The sequence below is a fragment of the Orbicella franksi genome, chromosome 12, assembly GCF_964199315.1.
Source record: "Orbicella franksi chromosome 12, jaOrbFran1.1, whole genome shotgun sequence".
NCBI lineage: Eukaryota > Metazoa > Cnidaria > Anthozoa > Scleractinia > Merulinidae > Orbicella > Orbicella franksi.
The window spans coordinates 17,018,404-17,040,540 of NC_138156.1; the positions used below are offsets into that span (position 1 = coordinate 17,018,404).

Here is a 22,137-nt window from a genome sequence, read left to right on the forward strand (position 1 = left end):
GTTTGACCGCTGTGTTCTAACCACCATTTTGAATAATTATACTTTAACTAAACAACCGCTGAACACAGAATGGTGCGAAAAGCGTAAACTCAAACCAAATTTCATCATTTAATTATCAATGGCTGTTATCAATCAGAGGAACCAATCAGTATCAGGATCATACAAGTGTAAACATAACTTGAAAAGCCATTGAAATGTGAGGGAGGAACCCAGTCTAATATTTGATTTAGGAATAGCACATTACTAAATGTAAATGTCACACGGTGATTTTCAGTTTTATTCAATGTGATTCAGTCAACCACTACGCATGCACAAGCTAAAAGATGACATGATAGGAGATGAAAAGAATAATGGCTCAATAGTAAACCTTCCAGGAACAATGATAAATTAACAAGGTAGTCAGAACATTCAGTTCCTTTCCATCTATTAATAGCCCTTAATTGTTCCCAAATAATTTGGAGGCAAACAAAATGACTATAAAATGTTTAAGCAAGCAACCGGAACGATGATCCTGCTGGTATACGTTGGATCAATAGTGATCTAATCGGCTCTACATATAAAATGAAGAATACAAAAGCAAAAACCGACACAACGTAGAATGATTTTTTGAAGGTGTACTATATTTCGGCTGGCCAAACCAGCCTTCTTCAGTTACAATGGAAGATTTTACATTGGTGCGTGTTTTTATGTAGCCGATATTTACGTAATACTGGAAATACGCAAAAGTAATTGATAGTGGCAAACAGCCTGAATCTGAATGTTTACAACGCATTTGAGAAAAATACTGGTTGCTGGTGTTATTATTATTATTATTATATTATGCTGGCGTTATTATATTATTTTTAGGGTTAGTCCATTTTAGGGTAGTCCATTTGGGTAGTCCATGGACTGGGGGTCAGTCTTTGCCCATCACCCTCAGAAAATCACTCTTAAATCACAAAATGATCGGGGCTCTTAAGTCAAATGGCCAGCAGCTGCACTCAATTAAACATTATCTACACTGATTAAATGAATAGGACGTAAATGCTAGAAAAAGCGGCTTTTGAAAATATTATCCGGAGTGCTGCTACACAAATCGCGGCAACAACAATTCAAATCTTGAATCGATTGTCACAAGCCTTCTGTTGAACGGGAACGTTTGGCTTTGAATATTCTGCTAAAGTTTACATAACTTAGTGGCATGCAACTTCACCATAACATTTTGATTAAAAATTCAAGGAAGCCCTATTCGATAACCCCTCAGTGGTCGACTTAGCTCTGGATACTTCAAATTGACAGGAAACCGGATGCTCAATTTGGGAGATTCACATTTAATTGTAGTAGAGATATCACCCTTGTCCTGTCGTCCAGTTGTATCTGCTACATCCTACAAATTATCACAACAGCAACAATTCAAGGAATGTTCCTCTTTATGGAGGGAACGAACTAAGGCTAAACTAAGCTGCTAAGTTTCCTTGTTTTCAGGAAATGAGGGAAAGCTTGACAGTATTGGCGGTGATATATGCAAATTAGTTCAAATTCTTCTGTTTAAACCTTAGAACGGAGTCTAATCTCGGAGTCTAAACAAGTGACATTTTTACCAATTACTTTGAATTTGGATACTATTAAATAAAGGTCATAGACCAGACATAAGTATATGTTAAAAGAACTCAGCAATCCATCGGCCGTGATATATTGGTAGATATACATAAAAGAAGCGAAATTCCTGCTTTGTTACACTGATACCTGTGCGGCGGTAAAACAAACCCTGCTGAAGATCACAATTTCCATAGATTCTGTTCGTTTACTTCAACAACTCTAACTTACTAGTAGTATCATAAAATGATACCTTCCGTAAGCAATCGAGGACTCGAACTTCGCGATTGTGCGGATGGCTGATGTGCTTACGGCTTTCAATGTAGTAAAGTTGCTGAGGATAAATTCAAACCTTGTTAATATACCTTAAGATAATAATAATAATAATAATAATAATAATAATAATAACATACATGAAAAAAAGTACTCGATTCTGATTGGCTGAGAGCAGTGCAGTTCAAGCGTAACACCAGTAGCTACCATGCAAAAAGTGTGACACCAGTGCAAATTACACATGGTAATTCTGCATTATGATTGGCTGAAAGGCAATAGGAAATTTTCTAAGCCAACGATATCACGTAACACGATGAAGAAAATTTTGTCAGGACCTACGAAAAAAGTTTTCTGGAATGAGAAAAAATGGCTTCAAGAAAGATCTTCAGGCACTTCCTCCACGCGAATTTTTTCATGTTTATATTATTAATAAGTAATCATACGGTTTTTCTCGTCCAATTTGGAATTAATTTGCACTTGTGAGTTTTTCAAAAAGCTGAAATTGCACTCGCCGAAGCGGCTCGTGCAGTTTCAGCATTTTGAAAAACTCACTCGTACAGATTAATTCCAAATTGAACTCGAAACCGTATGATTACCTATACTAATTGTGAGAATCCAAATTTCAGATCCAGGCTGAAAATAAGAGACAGTATATCGTGTTTAGGCTTCAGGTCTTGATAGAAAAGATGCCACTCTTGTCTTCGAAGTCTCCAATCGTGTACTCAAGGTACATGTTTGAAAGGTGTACTAAACTGTCCTAATCTGTCGCATTTATTTTGGTAAATCTAAACTAATAAAGTGTATTATCGTTTGTCTCACGATGTAGTCACTTGAGATGTAGATCGCGAAGTTTCGACTGCTTACTGCTAGTCTTCTTCAGGCGGTAAGGTCGACTGATTGCACGGTATCATTTATATCACAAAGGTCGGCTGTGATTGGTGCATTTCGATCCTCCTATTGTTCCATTGTTCCGGCGAGTAGCTGTTCCCTCAGTGGTCCGCTGTTGTACCGTTCTCCTGTTGTTGTGTTTCTTGATCGTGGGTATCCATGCTTCAGGAATTTCAATTCCACTATCCCTGTTGATGTTGTTAGGGTGAAGTCTTATGTGAATAGCTTCCTTGACCCTAAGTGTGTATCAGTGAGGATCTCGATCAATAAACTTGACCTCATTCCAGATAGGATAGTGGCCGGTCTCGTGGGTGTGTTCAGAAACGGCGGAGGTCTGGGTATGGGCGAGTCGTATATCCCTGTCGTGTTCTTTGATCCTCTCCTGCATAGATCTCCCTGTTTCCCCGATGTAGACTTTGCCGCACTCACAGGGAATCCTGTAGACAACACCATCTTGTTTAGCCGGATTGACGGTGTCCTTTGGTCGCACTAAGTGTGACCGAAGTGTCGTGTCGGACTTAACGACGGTGCGAATGCCTTGTTGTTCTAGGCAGCGGCGGAGAGACTCCGAAACTCCTTGGACATGAGGTAAAACGGCAGTGGATTTAAATTCCGCGACAGGCTCTCTTCTTGGGGTTGTTTGGTCACGAGACGTTTAGCCCGGTCGTACAGATACTTCACAATACCGCGCTTTACTGACTGAGGGTGGTGTGAATCATACGCTAGGTACTGATCAGTATGTGTTGGTTTCCTGTAGACACTGGTGGTAAGGCGGCCATCAGGTTCTCTGTGGACTGACGTGTCGAGAAAGGCGATCTTGTTGTTGTTCTCGATCTCCATGGTGAAACGGATTGATGGTTGTTGGGCGGTGGATTTGAATTCCGCAACAGGCTCTCTTCTTGGGGTTGTTCCTGCCTTTGTGATCTTCTGTACAAAAGAGGAGGGATATCCGTTAGAAACAAGTACAGATGACAGATGTTTCTTCCCTCCAGCGATTGCTGATGGTTTGGTCACGAGACGTTTAGCCCGGTCGTACAGACACTTCACAATACCGCGCTTTACTGGTGCACCTTGCAAGCCTAAGATCTGGAAACGCTACGTAGATGATACTTTCACCATCCTGGATCGGGATAGAGTTGACGTCTTCCTGCAACACCTGAACAGTCAACAACCATCAATCCGTTTCACCATGGAGATCGAGAACAACAACAAGATCGCCTTTCTCGACACGTCAGTCCACAGAGAACCTGATGGCCGCCTTACCACCAGTGTCTACAGGAAACCAACACATACTGATCAGTACCTAGCGTATGATTCACACCACCCTCAGTCAGTAAAGCGCGGTATTGTGAAGTATCTGTACGACCGGGCTAAACGTCTCGTGACCAAACAACCCCAAGAAGAGAGCCTGTCGCGGAATTTAAATCCACTGCCGTTTTACCTCATGTCCAAGGAGTTTCGGAGTCTCTCCGCCGCTGCCTAGAACAACAAGGCATTCGCACCGTCGTTAAGTCCGACACGACACTTCGGTCACACTTAGTGCGACCAAAGGACACCGTCAATCCGGCTAAACAAGATGGTGTTGTCTACAGGATTCCCTGTGAGTGCGGCAAAGTCTACATCGGGGAAACAGGGAGATCTATGCAGGAGAGGATCAAAGAACACGACAGGGATATACGACTCGCCCATACCCAGACCTCCGCCGTTTCTGAACACACCCACGAGACCGGCCACTATCCTATCTGGAATGAGGTCAAGTTTATTGATCGAGATCCTCACTGGTACACACTTAGGGTCAAGGAAGCTATTCACATAAGACTTCACCCTAACAACATCAACAGGGATAGTGGAATTGAAATTCCTGAAGCATGGATACCCACGATCAAGAAACACAACAACAGGAGAACTGTACAAGAGCGGACCACTGAGGGAACAGCTACTCGCCGGAACAATGGAACAATAGGAGGATCGAAATGCACCAATCACAGCCGACCTTTGTGATATAAATGATACCGTGCAATCAGTCGACCTTATCGCCTGAAGAAGACTAGCAGTAAGGAGTCGAAACTTCGCGATCTACATCTCAAGTGACTACATCGTGAGACAAACGATAATACACTTTATTATTGCATCTACCACGATGAATAACAACAACCTTTTCCTCGATATTAAATCTAAACTGTTTGGCTCTCTCCAACATCTATAATGTGTATTTTCTGTCAAGGCTGGACACAAATTACGAGCTAGAAAACCAGTAGGTAATTATAATGACAATATGAAGAGTTAAAGGAATCAAGTGAAAACTAGACGCTCTAAGAGCGTTTACTCGGGCTTTGTAACGCGATTTTTAGCAATTTTGTCCTTTTCAAGTACTGTAAGTGTATTACACACAAGTAAAAATAAAACATCCGATCGTCCCATAATGTGGCTACACACTTCGTGTAAGTCACACAGTAAAAGAATCAGGATATTTCAACACATGAGTTATGCTTAGATATTTACTCTTCAAGTTGCTTTGTTGAGTATCCTCTTTATCCTATTCCTTGTTGTTTGCCTCATCTTCGGAGTTCTGCTTATGACGATTCTTGATTTAAGCAATACCTGAGTTGTTCATTTCAGCATCATAGTTTGTTTTTAAGTCAGTAGTCATATATTTTTGTCAGTGTTTTCGTAGTTTCAACTCCGTTGTACGTGGCTCATTTGTTATCTTGTGAGAACGAGCCTGAACTCTGCATTTTTGCCAGGCTTTCAAGCGAATAATCCGTGGACCAACCCGTTCCGAAAACAATCAACATGTTTGTATGTGAGATGAACCGTTGCCATGGCAACATGAATTAATATAAACAGGCCTTTAAAATCAGTGTGTATGTTTCATATGTGTATTTTCATTCACAGTCCAAGAATAACTACAATTAATTACATTGTGTCAAGACAGCTCTTGAATTTTACTGTGGTGTTTTACGTCGATTTTCCGGCGCTCATTTTAAGAAGCAAACTTGACAATTTTACATTTAAAGCCAACGTTTGTAACTTGATACTTTTGGTTTCCTCGCAATGGTATGTAACATGAAACTCTTGTTTTCTCGAAAACACATGGGAGATGTGTTCCTTTTTTTTTCACAAGTGCAGATAAATGGAAGAAAGTTGAATGTCGGATGACGAAATGGAAGAGGAACGATTTAATTTTTACCGAAAAACAAGAACTAATCTAATTATGAAATTGTCACGGAATATCACGTTCTGTCGCCATCTTTGGCAATAACAATAAAGCCACTTAAATTTAATACACACTGATATCGATTAATACAACTGAGAAGCGATTCAACGAGAAGTATTGAAAGTAAACAGCTCTCCTTGACGAAGATTAAATCCTGCATTTGTGAACGAGTCCCCTCAAAGACTGGTAAATTAATTTACGCTTGCAGTCTAGGTGCTACGGAGTCTGCAATAATATTTGAACAGTTTCCTGTTTTTTTGTTTTTTTGTTTTGTTCTGCTTTTTTTTTTTTTTTTTGTACAATTTGACAAGTTTTAATGCCACTTACTCGGGAACGTTTTGGATGCGGTTATGAACTTTTTGTTCTTTTTGATAGAGGCAATTAAAGGATGAAATAAACGTACTAGTGTAGTTTGGAAACAACAGATGATATTTCTTGAACAAAGTTAAGCGCAATTCCAAAAGATATGCAGTCACAGTAGCGCTCTTATATCTTGCTAACGAAGCTAGAACGCATGCGTATGACATGTTAGGGTTCTACAGCAAGGAAAAGCGGTCAACGTTATGTTACTTCTTTATTACTTCACAAAGCTATATAATTGTTTCAGAAAACCCCTGCTCCCCTGGCGGTACTTTTGTCATTAGAACAAAACCAATATTCGCTCTAAACGCATGTGCAGATTAATAAGCGTTAGTGTCAACTACATATTAAGTGGAAGATACGTTTCAAAAAGATCACACACTACGTAGGTACAACAAGTTTTACCTAGTGCTCACAAGTACCTACCCCATCCCACCTCACCCCCGTTCCTGCAAGGTTAATTTATTAATTGAAATTAATTAATTATATAAATATTAAAGTTAGTGCCTCAATGCCTTAGTGCCTTAGGGCCTTATTGCTTATTACATTAGTGTCTTAGTGCCTTAGTGTATAAGTGCCTTAGTGCCTTAACGGTTTAGTGGCTTAGCGGTTAGTGCCTTAGTACCTTAGTGCCTTAATACCTTAGTAACTTAGTGCAGTAGTTCCTTATTACCTGAGTGCCTTAGCAGCGTCAATCCACAAAACATCCCAATAGCGCACTTTTCACTTAAAACTGCAGGAGAAAAAAAAACTACTCTTCAGGTTTTCTTCGTTCTTTCTATTTGGCCAGTCTCACCTTCGGGTATTTATGGAACTCTTCTTCTACCTCATATGCCTGCTAACGACAACAGCGAAAAAGAAAACATTATTCGCTGGACTCGTGGTACTATTCACGTGGAATTGGGGGCTTTACTGATCAGCGGCCCACCTTCACGCGTGTGCAAGGGGCGATCTTGCAATCGAAGTTTTAATTTGCACGTAGAACGCGCGTGAAAAAGTTCTTGACCACGAAGCTAAAATCTCAAAAACTGATCGGGTGACCCTACTTTTTTAACGGAAAAAATTATTTAACAGCAAAAGCGGAATGCACGTGCAAAATTGTAAAATAAAATGGGAAGTGGAATTCCTCCAACTTGGAATTCTTACAATTTCCCCTGTTTCTTCTTCTATGGGTAAGAAAAAGATTTTAAGAAAAAAAAAAAAAGATCGAATCGCACGGCCTTGAGCTGGCGACGTTTCATTCATTAGTTTTGAAGATAAATGCAATCGATGGTAAAAAGTGGGCCAAGTTTGTTGCTATGCAACGGAACAGTGCAACCTTAATTTATGACTTAAACACAATGAAAACAGCAGTGGAGAGTTACCTTAAAAAAATTGCACAGCCATTCAAAGCAGTACAGTTCTATAAGTCTCAAAAAAAAAAAACAAAAAAAAAAACAGAAAACGTTTGTAACTGCTGTTAGTTGGCAAGGGACTGGTCCCTAGCCTTCTAAACCGAGCCGACTGGTTCATTATAGTCGTAATGCTGAAGTGCATTCCAAACCACACACCTGCTTAGTCATCAGATAGCGAGATTTCAATAGTAATTCATCAGGTTATGCTAGAATGAACCATATTCCTCGGGCGATGTGAAAGAAATCGAATTCATTGTACATCACGGCATGAATTTGTCGGTATAAAAAGTACAAAGTTGAGAGAAGCCCATCTAGCACATGTGCTCTGATCACTGTATCATCGCTGCATCGTGTTACTAGGAAAGTCTTGTTCTCTTAGCTAAAAACTTGGATGCTTACAATAGATTGTGCTGAGGTTTTTCCGCCTTTATTAATAAACAATAGACAAATGAGATTACTTGCCGTACATTTTACGCGGATTCTTGTTACGCTGTTAATTTAACAATGATTGGTCGGAAGTCTGAGTCAGTAAAAAGATTATTATTTCACCGCGGTAGGGCCATTCCTGTTTTGAGATCAGATTATGGTTAGAACTGACTGCTTCTTTGCTCCTGTCTTGTGAAATCCTCAGCAAAAGTAAAAGCTAAGTTTAGGAAACCGCGAGTTTCATTCAACAATCTTGATTAGTAGACGGAGTTCAAGCATTAAACTATTTGGTTTGATATCTCGTTTGACCAAAAACGTTAAGATAGATAATAAACGACAGGACAGAGACGTGATGTCTCGCGCGTGAACTGTTTCTTGTATTTGCAATCACGTAACTTTGCAACCTTCATTTCTTTAAATGCGTTTTGAGACGTAAGGATTAAAATTACCTTTGGGTCAACAGAGTCCAGATGTTGTCTGACATTAATCACTGTCCTTTGACATTAATCACCGTCCTTTGGGAACGGAACAACAATGAACACCGCACTAACTTCGCTAAAAGGTTCTTATTTAAATAACTCCATATTAATTTAAACGACATTTCCTCGCTTTTAAGAGTTTTCCATCCTTTTACGTCTTATCGTTGTACAAATTTCTGAAACCGAATAGATAATTGCGACATTTTGAAGAGTATAGTTTTACAATTTGCAAGGTAGGTGAGAGCTTTTTTAGAGTTTTAAAAAGGCGATTTATCACAAGCCGATTTATAACGCCGATTTTTATCCATGTTACATGAGACATCTTTTTGCAAAACTTGGTTGCGGCAACGGTCAACGGCATGTTACACGAGACGATCTTTAACCGCGCAACACGCAAAATTTGGGCAACGATGTTTCAGGATTTTGAATCGGCTTCAAAAACCTGCAACATGTTGCCGCAACGAAATGTTACGTTTAAGTCGCCCAGAGCGCCATGTTACATGATATCGATGTTTGTTGCGTTAAAAATCGACTTGTGTAACATCAACTCTATAATCCATAAGATACAGTCTTAAGAAAGATTACAAAATCTGTGAGGAATATCGTTGTTTGAGTGCAAATGCCATCTTATTGTCGAATCATATACCAATTAATGTTTCGATATTTTCCATATTTGCACGATTTGCATGAAGTTTTATTGCCGAAAAGACCTCTTGATTTACTGCAAAGGATAATTTATTTTTCAGGACCCTCTGACATTCCAAATCGATAACGCGAAATCTAGTTCTTATGTACATTTTCTATTACTACTCTGCCAAAGGCAACTGAACGATCTGTATCTTTCATGAATCACCGGGAAGATTGACTAATATTAGGTCGACTATTAAGAAAGTTGTTGCATTTATAGGAATGGGTTTATTAAATTAGAAAAAGAGTCCCAAATATGTTAATTTCCACTGCGCTTTCGAAGGTTCAGCTTTCGCTGCATAAATTAACATGTAAGTTATACTTGTACGAGAAACAAAAGTTTTAGAGATAGGTAGCTTTTCAGCTAACATTAACGGTTTGAAATTAAAAGGGAGGGGGGAGGGTATAAATTCCATTTTACAGCCCAAATTTTGCCCAAATCCCATTCCTAGCTTGCATTTATTTCAAATCTCAATTCCATTCCCAAGGTTTTGCCAAAAAAGTTAAAAGTATAAGTTTGCTGACCCAAATCTCATTTTCCAAGAGAAAAGATAGCAAATGGCAAACACCAGTTCCCATTTTACCCCTGATGTAAGACTACCATTTAGCCTTAAGATGCTGTTAAGTGTTTCAAAGGGTATTTCGATTAATGTCGCGCTCATGAAAGTCAATTTCACTAGCCAAAATAGATGCTTCCCAAGTTTAAATTAAAGCGGTCAATATTTAGTTTGTGGAATAAATGGATGGTTTATACAATGAGACACTGTCGGAAATGATATGCTCTGAATGATTTCAGTGGTGTTACGTTGTCATGTGGTACAATCGAAAGTTTTACCAGAATGTTATTTGTAAGTAATAAGACCCTACGTATCCATGCTTTGTTTTGTTGTAAAGAACGCACAAAATGACAAAAACATGAAGGAAATTGTCGAAAAAAAGCCACAAGCCATAGGCGATTTTTTTTCCTTTTCTACTGGAGTGGCCTCGTCACTTCCTGAGCTGTTTTTAACAGATAGTTAGGCTTTCTCCAGTTATTTCTGTCGAAAAACAGCACTCATTTTCCTGAAATATTCGCTTTTATCTTTTAAAAAATAAATACTCTTTGCAGCTTCCTTGAAAAGCACGCAAACATTTATCTTGTCCTATCATGTAAGGCAAAACATTACGCAGTTTAAAGCTTTCGTTTATACAGGATATAGCATATCTAAGTTGGTTGAAAAGCTGCTTTTATCTTAACAGAGCATGCAGGACTCTTAACCAAATATATGATTAAAGGGAAAAAAATTACAGCTTGCGCGCCCACTATGGCTTTAACAATGTCAGATTATACCACGAAAAAGCACACAATTTTGCAATACGCTAGACAATGAAGTAATTGTTTTAGTAGACGGCGACGAATAGCTAGAGACTTCCATTAACACATGGCTATACGTGCTCAGATGTACAATACAGTGGATAGTTATAGACCGGATCTTCCATGTGGCCAACAGTCTTAATAACTGGCCCCCCCACATACTTTTTCATTGGTTTGCTATAGACTAATTAAGTGCTTCTCGCGAAATGCAGAAAATTAGATTTTATAAAAGGCTAGAAAGGGAAATGCAAGAAAAACACGGAAAGACATCAGACTTAACGCTTTACTTGATCTGAAACTATGACAGAAAACATTGGAAAGCTATAAAAGTTGAGACAATAACATCTGCAGTCACTTCACAAATAGGACGCTTGCCGTGCGAATCAGATTCTGTTCACTTGCTTCAGCGGAGTTCGTAATGTGAAGACAAGGACGTGAGTATTACTCTTATCAGAATATGTGGTCTGTTTTTTAGTAATTTTGTTATTTTTTGTACTTATACTCGTTCAAAATTAATTCAAATTAGAAAACGAAATGTCACTTACAACATTGTCAAAATGATGTTGGCAATAAAGATTTTAGAATTACGGCGTTTCGGAAACCTCTTCAGCGATCTTACCTGCCAAAAACACAGTTTTTGCCTAAGACACTTTTATAATTAACTGACCCTGCCGTCAAATCATTGATAATGTTAATGCCTTTCAGCAAAACCTGAACCAATCTCGACTAAAGTGATTATCTCGCAGTGTTCGTGATCCGGTCCGTGGCATGTTCAACCGATTTACACGAAGAAAAGTAATGGTCAAGTTTCGGTCAACGTACCCGGCTTTATTTACAAAGCTGACGAATTCTTGAAAACCTTGTGTTTTTATTGAGATAAGACATTTATTTATATATATAAAAAAAGGTGAATATTTGATTTAGTTATCTGGTCTACTCTCAGTTACAGTTTAATAGCCATTTACTTATGGCCTACAGGAGTCAGCCTCACAAAAGAACTAAGCCGACATTCTGTAGCTTTCGTCCAATTTGTTTTTGTGATTATATAGTCAAAATTATGGCGTCTCCAACTCTCTCTTCTCACGCAAACAACATTTTTTCAGTGGACCGAAGCGCACATTTTTCAGTGCATTCAGACCGGGCACAAATCATGGAATCGAAAATTCTGAGATTGAGGCATATTTAATCGACGCAAATCTCTGTCAACTGTTAATTCTAGGCAAAACTGACAGAAGCATTGATATATAAATTTTCCCCCACAGGATAACGAACAAACTGACGTGAGCCTGGAAGGAAATATGAACATAACCAATTTCACGAATTTTTCAACCTCTCCGTTGAGAAGGGACACGCCTTTCGATGGAAGAACAGCAGATCACCCAGAGCCCTATGTACTGAGAGTCTTAAGCTTGCTGTTGTTCTCTGTTATCATTCTTGCAAGTTTAATCGGGAACACTTTGGTGTTAAAGGCGGTAATCGAGCTTCCTGGCCGATGCAAGCCATTTACGTATCATCTGGTGGCTAACTTGGCTGTCGCGGAGATTGTCAGCTCGCTGTGTCAGCCATTCGCCATGACCTACCAAGAAATGTACAGCTGGGTCTTTGGTGGGTTCAACTGTAAGCTGCTCGTTCCACTGCAAGTCTTGGCCGTTGTTGTGGTTACTAGCGACATGGCCGTCATCGCGGTTTATCGCTACCAGCGAATAGTTACACCAAAGAAAAAGCTCTCGGCTCTCTTAAGGGTGCTGATCATTGGTGGAATATGGCTCGCAGCCCTGGCACTCTCGCTTCCTCTATTTGTGACGCGAATTCTTGTAGAGCTGCCATCTGGACACAAACTGTGCTTTTCGCAGTTCACGGGTAATGACACCTACACCATCATTCGATTCACCTTATGCTTCTTACTTCCCTATCTGGTTATGATGTGGTCCTACGGGGCGGTGGCACTGAAACTCAAGCGTCATATCCGAAGAAATGCCGAGGAAACTTCGGAGATCATGATGTCATCACGAAAGAGTTCCGACGACCGAAGGGTGGTTCTGCATCTTCAGTACGGTGCGCCCGGGAGGGAAGTCCTTCTGGAAGTTAACAACAGGAATCCGAGGCCTGGAAACAAGTGTAACGCTGACCTTGAATGCGACCTTCTGAGAATGATCTACGTCATCATCTTATCATTTGTGTTCTGCTACATTCCTTACCAGATCTTGTTTTTATGGGAATACTCGACAGCTGGGAGTAACAGATGGCAGTTTCGTTACCAAGCAATGATACGCAAGTATTTTTATATTCTAACGTGTTTGCCAAGCGCCGTTCATCCATTATGTTACGGCACTATGAACAGGTTCTTTGCACGAGCCTTTTCCAAGATTGTGATGTGCAGGCACTAAAGGCTTATCACAGACAAGCTGAATCCAAGACTCACCTTCTCCGTCTCTTAACGACGTTTACTGAAATAAGTTAAAATCGCGATCCATGCAAACCTTAATTTGATCATGTTCCTCTTGAGCAAAATGATAAGAATGTTTAAACTGTTCTGTTAAATTCTAATAAGCATTCGCTAAGTCATAATAATTGTTTGGAGGTAGGCTGGGCAGTTGCGTATATCAATCCAAGTCCACTATTATGAAAAGTGTTCGTGTGCCCCCTCAACTAAACAAACAGCCTGCAAACAGGCTCCCGGCGAGGAAAGAAAAAAATCGGCGAGCAAAGCGAGCCGAAGAGCGAGAAAGTGGAGAATTCGGAGAGCGAAGCGATCGGGCCGGCGCGTTCAGGTTCGACGGGAGTCTGTTCGCAGGCTACTAAACCAAATGCATGACATTACAAGAGTACCATTGTTAGATGTTCAAAGAAACGAAAACTGTAGGGGCACTGCAGACTGCAGACCATCCGGGCCCGGGGGAGGGAGGGAGTAGAAATTCTCCGGGTGGTACGAGAGTTAAGTACGCACCAGTAACTTGGGCTACCTAGTTCCAATATACAGGAAAACAGGTGAAGGTGTAGCATCTTCCACGCGTACAGTTACACGTAGTTAAGAAGCAACGCGAGGGATGATAATGCGTCAAAACCATCGTCTCTTTATTTCACTTGCGCTTCTTTCTCGATTCAACGAGTAAAACACGTTGTATTCTTGGAAAAGGTAACATAATTCATAATTTTATTATATAAACACATCCATAATTATAATTTCGGTTAAAGCTATCATATTAACATGGAAGCCTTTCCTATTTGCAATATTTTGTAAAGCAGTAAATGATAAGTAGATTGCAGTCTCACTGCCAAAACAGAATCAAATCTCTCACGACTGTTACATATGATTACTGAAAAGGGCAAAGATCTTATTGGATTTATTTCTCTATTTTGCATCTCTCAACCGTTGAATCTGATAGGGAGAGCTAAGAATCAAAACGTCAGCTGGTTAATTTTACTGCAGCTGTGGACGAAAAGCAGGCTGTTGATCAGACGTTACTTAGTTAAAAACGCGCAATTTCTTGGCAACAAAAACCTGTTATTATATTACTATTGTAAATTGAGGTTCACCATTACCTACAGAATCTTTCGATTCTTTTTAAAAAAGCATTTGTTATAATTTTGAAGCACTTCTGTGTTACAGTGAAACTTGAATTAAGCGGACACCCTTAGGACACTCATTAGTGTCCGCTTAATACAGGGTGTCCGCTCTAACCAGGTTTAGCAATAATAGTTAATTATTAAACCTTTTGTAACACAGTGTAAGATCAAAGACTGCTCATAGCACAATGTCCAGTCAGTCAATGCATCAATCTGGAATAATCTACTTAGCTTTAAAACGACATCGCTGAACAATGTTAGAGGAGTCTGAGCTGAGCTTTTAGAAGTAAAAAGCCTTTGAAGTGTCCGCTTATTGCAGGTTTTGTGCAGCAAAATGGCTTAATATTGGTGTCTGCGTCCACTTAACAGAGGTGTCCGCTGAATGCAGGTTTATTTTACAGTAAATGTGGGAAGAAAATTTAGGGACTCAAGCTGGTGTCCACTTAATAGAGGGTGTCCGCTAAATATGGGGTCCGCTTAATACAGGTTTCACTGTACTAATTTAAACCTTCATATAGAAAAAGACCGAGTCACCTAGCTGAAGTACTGCAGGCCATTGGAACAACAACTGTGATCATATCATTAGCTAATATTGCGCAAATAACAGAATAAACCTCAACTTTGATTTCAAGCATAACCCCTGAGTTCTATCTCTGAGTGATAAAGTTGTAGTGGTAGTGTTGTGTTGCAAGGTGGGTGTGGCCGCACTTAGTCAAAGTCTCTATCTGGAAACAGGACAGGTGCGATCAAGGTCCAAATGTAGAGCAGTAGTCCCATCCAGCTGGAAGTGATCTTGATCCACACGGCTGCATCACTAGCTGTGAGGTTCTGGATGTTACTGGCCTCAGGTCTGAGGTGCAATAAAACTTATGTTAATACAGTCGAACTTCCACTAACGGCCACATGTTTTCGTCCCGGCGGACCGTCCATACATTCACTCTTATTTTAACCTCTCTACAATGGCCACCTCTCCACAACGGCAACGGCCACTAAAACTCGTCCCAACTGCCAAAATAATCTCTCCACAATGGTCAGTTAATCAAGGACTGACGAACGCTGTATACAAAACGGTAAACCCAATTTCTAATTGTAAAAGGTCACCCAGCTTGACCCGTACCGAGCGCTGTTGGTCTCTGTTTCTGTCAAGTTTCTGTTTTATTGATTCATTTATATATGCTACAATAAGCATTTTTTGAAAGAAAAAAAGTGTTGCACCCCTGAAAAAAACGGGTGTCATATTACACCCCTACCTCCCTATAACGGCCACCCCTTTCCAATGACCACTTTCCTCTGCCCCCAAGGTGACCGTTGTGGAGAGATCTGACTGTAGATATAAGGTAAATGCTGGCTTCTTCATGAACTCCGTAACATTGGATGAAGAGTTCATTATAATATGAAATAATATAGAAAAGCACAGTTTAAAAATGCAGTTTTTCAAAAGAAAAAGGATTGAAGGGGGGTGGGGGTGGGGTGGGGGAGTTTAAAGTTGTGACAAAAGATACAACCACTCAAACCCGATAAATAAATCCACAAATTTTCAAATCTTTAACTTAAAATTAGAAATTTAATTCTAAAAGTTATTTAGACAAATTCTCAAATAGAACCTCTAAATAAAAAATAATGTTCTGTTTAGAACATAGCTCGCTAAAAGAATACCAGTAGGAAATTCACCCACTTAGAATACCACATTTGCTAATATTGTTTAAAATCCTTGACATGTGCTTCTCCCCTGTTTCCCTTGAGAACTCTTCACAGGAACATCACCCTTTTGTAATATTGTTGTCTCTCATAACTTCATCATACGTATGAAAAATTCACTCACTTGTACCAGTTGGTCAAAGTCATCATAATGTAAAGAGCAGCCAAAAACAACATGAAATGGTAAAAGGAATAACTATAAGCCACTTGGTCCTGTTCGTCATCGTACACCTGCTGCTTGTTCCCCTCTTCCATCAGGTTTACATCACTAGTCCCTCCTGCTTCATTGTGGAGGGTTGTGCTTTCCGTGGTACCTGATGAACTTGATCGTGCCGTCATGCCAAGTTTTCCTACTTGTGAGCTGCTTGCTGTCCTGATGCTTGCATATACCACCATGAGAAACATCACCACAATGCCAATGATAGCCTGATTGTCCACACTTTTCACTGACGGGTCAGTTGTCACAAAGGGGTTACATGAAAGATCTGAAACAAAGGAAGAAGTCCAGTGGCATTTGTTATACTGTCAAAAATAGAGTAACACTGGAAAGAAAAAACAATTTACTTAATGTAAGAGAGCCATTATATTAAACCAACAGTAGATCCTTTTTTTATAAGACAATCTGGACCATGTACAACTACTGTTCACATGAGACCAGTATGAACTTGAACCTCTAGTGAGTGATTACTGGTATACGGTATGAAGAACAGTGGTTACACGAGACTTGGAAAGTATTATGGTTCACACAAGGCAGCTAATTCATGTGATTTCATGAAAACATTCCTATTAATACTGATCTTTCTTATACTCTGATCAAATTTAAGTCACATGTGACTTTCCATAATAGTCTCATGCAACCAGTAACTACCAGAAGTTGGTATGATATACTTGGAATGACAATCTTGTCATTTGGACTTGTACAAGATCCATGCAGTTGACACTTGCCAGATCTACATGTGAGATCTCATAAAGGGAAACTTCATTAAGGTATTTTCATCTTAATAAATTGTAGCGCATTTAATTGGACAAACTGAGAAGTTATGGAACATTTTCCTGAATCAGATACACCTTGGCAATAGTGACTGTTAGACACTTACCTGGGTCATAGAGTAGAGCAGACCATGTTAAGTACACTGTATACAGTGTAATAACTGCTGATTGGAGCAAACCTGAAGAAGGAAAAACCCAGTATACTAAGGGGTTAGCATAATTTGAAATGAATCTTAAGACCTTGACAATGTGTGAGCAATTTTGGTGATGACACTGATGTCTAAATTTGATGTCTAAGAGTTTTAAAAAAGCAGAGAATTAAAAAAAACTCTTGCAAGTTTGTTTTCTGCTAGAAACCTATCAAAGCCAGTAATTATGGAATACTGAATAGAAATTTTTGTGATAACAACTTGTTATGTAAATTATCAGTAAAATATTATGAAAACTGATTTATCCGTTTTTGGGCTCCAAATTGGAGGAGAATGCTTCTCTGCAAGTCTAGGATTTCAAACTTTTCTGGGGGGCATACCCCAGAAACAACTAACTGTAAGTAGGTGACTGGGTTAACTTTACATGTATACATGTACTTAACAAATAAATGATGAAAATGTAGGTTAAAATTTTGTTACAATGGTACACCTAATGTTGGATCATCAGAACCATCAGAGAGTATAAGGTTTTATCATTTCAAGATTATTTCAGAATGGAAAAAATTAACTAAAGGTAAATTGTTATTAAAATGGTATGCTATTTCAAATGTATGGATAATTGATGATCTTGATGATCAAAAACATTCGGTGCTGTGTATCTTTTTAATAACTTTTTAAACTAAATTTATATGTTTAAGTGAGTTGTACTGAAGCACCTACCAGATCTGGGCTGGTGCTCTTGTATCTTGGGATGAATAGCTAAAACTGATGCAACCACACAGAGGATCAAATTGAAACTGATGAAGAACTTGTTGGTGTGACATTTCTTTTCTGGTGCACCCTCTTGACCATGAGTGAAATAAATGTACAAGCAGACAATTCCTGCCACGGCAGTGCCATACATTAAGAACGTGAAGAAAAGAAGTAGCCCTGCCCAGACTTTGGAGCCAGTCTCTTCCATTTTTTCAACCCATGAGCTGTTCCATGAATGTGCAAAATCCACAAGGAGGACCAGCTGGATCAAGATAAACAGAAATGCCCCAATGAGGCCAAAGTACATCCACACTGGGGAACAAACAACCAAGTCTTTGTTAATCATAACCTGTAGGTAATAATTGTATATTTGACCGAAAGAAAACTAGAAACTGACAATTTTTGTTGTAACTTGCAAAAGCCCATAATTTATATACAAGTGACCTCCCTTCCTCATTTTGTTAGCCTAAGGTTTATTCTTAACAGTTTGCCAGTACCTATTTATGCACAATGTACATGTAGAAACCCTGCAACACTTAAACCAAGAAATTATGTTTATCCAGACTCCAGTTATAGGCAAACCAATAGGAAACTGCACCATCTATAAGGAACTAAATAACATATTTTAGCTTAAAACTTTGGCCCTCTTTGTGGGTTTTGTTGGAAACCCTAGGGATTTTTTGAGGTTATAAGTTTTCCCCCATTCAATCAGCGGTCACTTGAGATCCCAAGCACCCGTCCACCCCTCCTTATCCTTTGCAGATAGTTAAAAGGACAGTGAACACATTGAGTTTGAGGTTCAAAGGTCACTGCAATCTTATTACCTAAAGATAATATTAAATAATATATTTTTATTAAATGAAGTAATACATATAAAATTATATCTAGATAACAGTTAAGTAATCATAAGGTTACCTTCTACGAATGTTCCGCTTGGGATGAAAAATGCTCCAACAATGAGTCCAATGTAGATAAGCACCTTGATACCCCAGAAGCCATTTTGTATTCCAGACCGTGGATCTTTACTACTACGAACACCATACATGATGAGGCAGAACAGGAAGAAGAAGGCTGCCATGGCAAAACAGATGCGATACACTGCCAAGTAGCCAACAACATTATCACAAATGTCACTTTCTTTCTATCAACAAAAAGATGCAGAAGTTTGAGTTTGTGAAGATTTCAAATGTAAAATAGTTTTGATCAAAAGGGGATTGGCTGTCACACAGTTGTGTCACAACTTTGGGTACATCCCTTTAGGAATTAGGATCCAGATCAGGATTTACGACGAACCCAGATCATGGTGCATCCAGAGCTCTCAAGTCAATTTGCTGCCAAAGAGCGGGATTGTCAATGGTGTAGCATGATTGTGATGCCACAAATGTCAGCTTGTAAGGGAGGCCTTGGGGCATATCCCTCAGAAAATTTGAAAAAAAGTGAAGTAGCTAAGACATGTTTTCCTTTATTCTGAACAGAAATGAGACCCTTTAATATTGTATTTTTAAATATTGGAATAATATCATCTCTTATCTAGAAGTTAAATTAACAAGTTATACATGTAATGCTGAAAAACAGGAGTTTGTTCTACATTAAACACACTCACCAGTGTAACACTGGCTCTGCAAGACAATTTCTAAATTTACAAAGTGTTTGAACCAGTACAAAGGGAACAAGGAGTAGATTACATCCAGAAAGTTAGTTAACTACGTGGCTACTTTACTAAAGGAGCAATTTTCACTGTTTTCATCAGAAACCTTGAAGTATGCAAGAGAAACAGTAGCTTAAAAGTGAGAGCGTTTGAGTGTCAAATCATAAGATTAAATTTATTTCTGTGAAACTCACACTCAATGCCCGAGACTTGAAGAGCTTTGTATTAAATAAAGGAGCACCTGATGAATTCCAGGTGGATTCACTGTTCCTTTGAGCTTAAAATATTAGATATTGACTACCATTTAACATTCACAAAAAATAAAACAAAAACCTGAACAACTGAAGTTTTGCAAAAATAGGAAATGTCACAATTATTTCAAAAATAGCTCAAAACTCACCATGGGGCATTTGCAACATTTTTCTAAGAAATGACAAATGCCCAATGAATGCCTGGAAGGGATGAAATGGTTTGGTACTGACAGAGCCATTATAATAGATGAATCTATCTAAAATATTTTAACTTTGCTGTGTCGTTGTAGCTTTTTACAAAGATCTTGAAACTGTAAATAGGGCTTAGAGTATGTAAACACATGTTGTTTCTCATTTGGCGTAACTAGGTCCAAATATAGGAGAAAGTTTTTCAAATAATAATTTATATGTAAAATGTGCTTCCTAAATTCATTTCCTTGGAGTTTCACTGTTCAGACAAAACTTATGGATGTCTAATTTGAAAGACAGCAGAACCCGCGAGGACTAGATTGAAACTGCTATAACTTGCGCATGGAAATTAAAAGAACAATCATATCTTTTCCAATGTGAGGCTGAAGAAATTTACTTGTAGCTTTATTTAATTGAGTTATTTTTACCCTTTTTTTGTATTTAGCTATTGCCAAAGGGTAATTTCAATAAACTATGCACAAAGACTGCCAGAAGGCAATTAGTTAGAAAGTGCCAGTAAAAAAAACAAAACAAAAAAAATCGATGACTTAATTAATAATTTTTTGCATTTTACAAGTCACGTTCCTCAAATTTAAAAGGTGGTTGCTTTTAATAGAGCTAGCCTATTCCCAATGAGTACTCAAAGCTTATATTGATACGATAAAATGCTCATACTACTTAGTGAGAAATTAAACACTGCGCCCTCAACAGCTGCGAAGAACGAAACAGTCAGCAGACATGCAAGAGACTGTAGATGAATTGAAAACCTACCATAATACCATAAGTGCTAAAGCGAATTAAAATGGGTTTAAGAAAACAGCGTCATTTGAGCATTTAACTGGAAGTTTACTATTCAAAACACCAAATAAAACTCCTAAGCTTTTAAAGATCTGTAATGTCTTGCAAGTACAGTGACAGAGAAAACCGAACGCAGCGTAGCGAGCTAGCTGTAACGTTTATCTATCAACACGTTTACTGGAAAATCATGGCAGACTTCATACCTCGCAGAACTTTGGTATTTTATCGAGTTCTTGTCTTATCCCAGGAATCAGCACAATACACGAAATAATCAGGCCAAAGAGAAGAAACACGGAGTAGACAATCCTTGTCGATGTTGAGTTCTTGCAAGTCGGGCAAGCTTTGCAACACAAACCGCAGGCAGCGCTACCACAACAGCAGGCTAAATTTGCAGCACAAGTGGCAGCCGAACATACACCGAAAACGGCTCCCATTTTTGGCAGGAATACGACAGAGACTCTTTCTGTTTTTGAACCAACAAAAAAACTACATCGATTCGTCAATTAGAGATTATGGTCAGCGGCAGTTACCATTCTTGCATGACGTAATGGTCACACAATAAAAAGTGACGTTCCAGTCAATAATCTCGTGACTTGAGCATGATTAGCACCCGGAAGTAGAGGCTGACAAACTACAATAGTCGTTCCTGGGAAGGGTGGCAGTTTTGTTGTTTGTCAGTCTATTTAGATGTCCCTCCATTAATATATAATTTAAAATTTAAAGTTCTCATTTTTAAATCTTCGTTTTTCACCACCTCTTTCAAATTCAGTTACACCTCATTTCTTTCTCCTTCCATACTTATCAAAACTTCATGGGACCTTTCACTTCAAACCTGATCATATTTTTACATTGTATGTAAATTATCTCAGATGAGAGAACATAGGTGCAAAACTTACAAAACATGTCACAGTTAGGAATAATGCCAAGCGAGAAATAGGCATGACAGGATTCCCAACTAACTGCCCTGAGAGACATTAAGGGTGCATTCCTTTGGGATGATCCGGATCAATATCAGCGATCCAAGGTCACTCAGATCATGGTGCATCAAAGGTACCGATGAATCCATTCTGGTCTCAGATTCGACTCCTTTGATGCACCACGATTAGAGTGATCTTGGATCACTGATCCTGATCCAGATCATCCCAAAGGAATGCACCCTAAAAGAATTGGATCAATTGCATTAGCTTTGCCCCCACTGCACTATGCATGTACTCTAAAAGTTAGAGAACAATTCTGATTTGAAAAGCTAGAGTTTAATTCAGCTACACCTCAAGCAACTTTTTTGCTCTCGTAAATTAAACCCAGAACAGGATCTAGACCTGCGATCTCCAAATTTCAAGATAAGCACCCTAACCACTCAGCCACCCTCCCTCTCTGAGGTTTTATTTGGGCTTTTCCACCAATTAGTATTCAAAAGTACCTTTGATGGTTTCAGAATGAA

The 22,137-nt window shown here is 39.0% G+C and overlaps 2 protein-coding genes across 2 annotated transcripts; one reads left to right on the top strand and one right to left on the bottom strand.

Moving 5' to 3' along the window:
• Nucleotides 1–11,663: 11,663 nt before the first annotated feature.
• Nucleotides 11,664–13,092, top strand: LOC145462436 (neuropeptide Y receptor type 2-like). Its single transcript, XM_081445967.1, has one exon. The coding sequence runs from the start codon at nucleotides 11,952–11,954 to the stop codon at nucleotides 13,038–13,040; it is 1,089 nt and encodes a 362-aa protein (XP_081302093.1). The 5' UTR covers nucleotides 11,664–11,951; the 3' UTR covers nucleotides 13,041–13,092.
• Nucleotides 13,093–13,282: 190 nt separating this feature from the next.
• LOC145462408 (putative serine incorporator) lies at nucleotides 13,283–21,217 on the bottom strand. Its single transcript, XM_081445932.1, has 6 exons — nucleotides 20,900–21,217; nucleotides 18,726–18,951; nucleotides 17,778–18,122; nucleotides 17,016–17,087; nucleotides 16,043–16,403; nucleotides 13,283–15,070 (listed from the first exon to the last, which is right to left on the bottom strand). Exons 1-6 carry the CDS (start codon nucleotides 21,128–21,130, stop codon nucleotides 14,929–14,931), a joined length of 1,377 nt encoding a protein of 458 aa, XP_081302058.1. The 5' UTR covers nucleotides 21,131–21,217; the 3' UTR covers nucleotides 13,283–14,928.
• Between the last annotated feature and the right edge of the window lie 920 nt (nucleotides 21,218–22,137).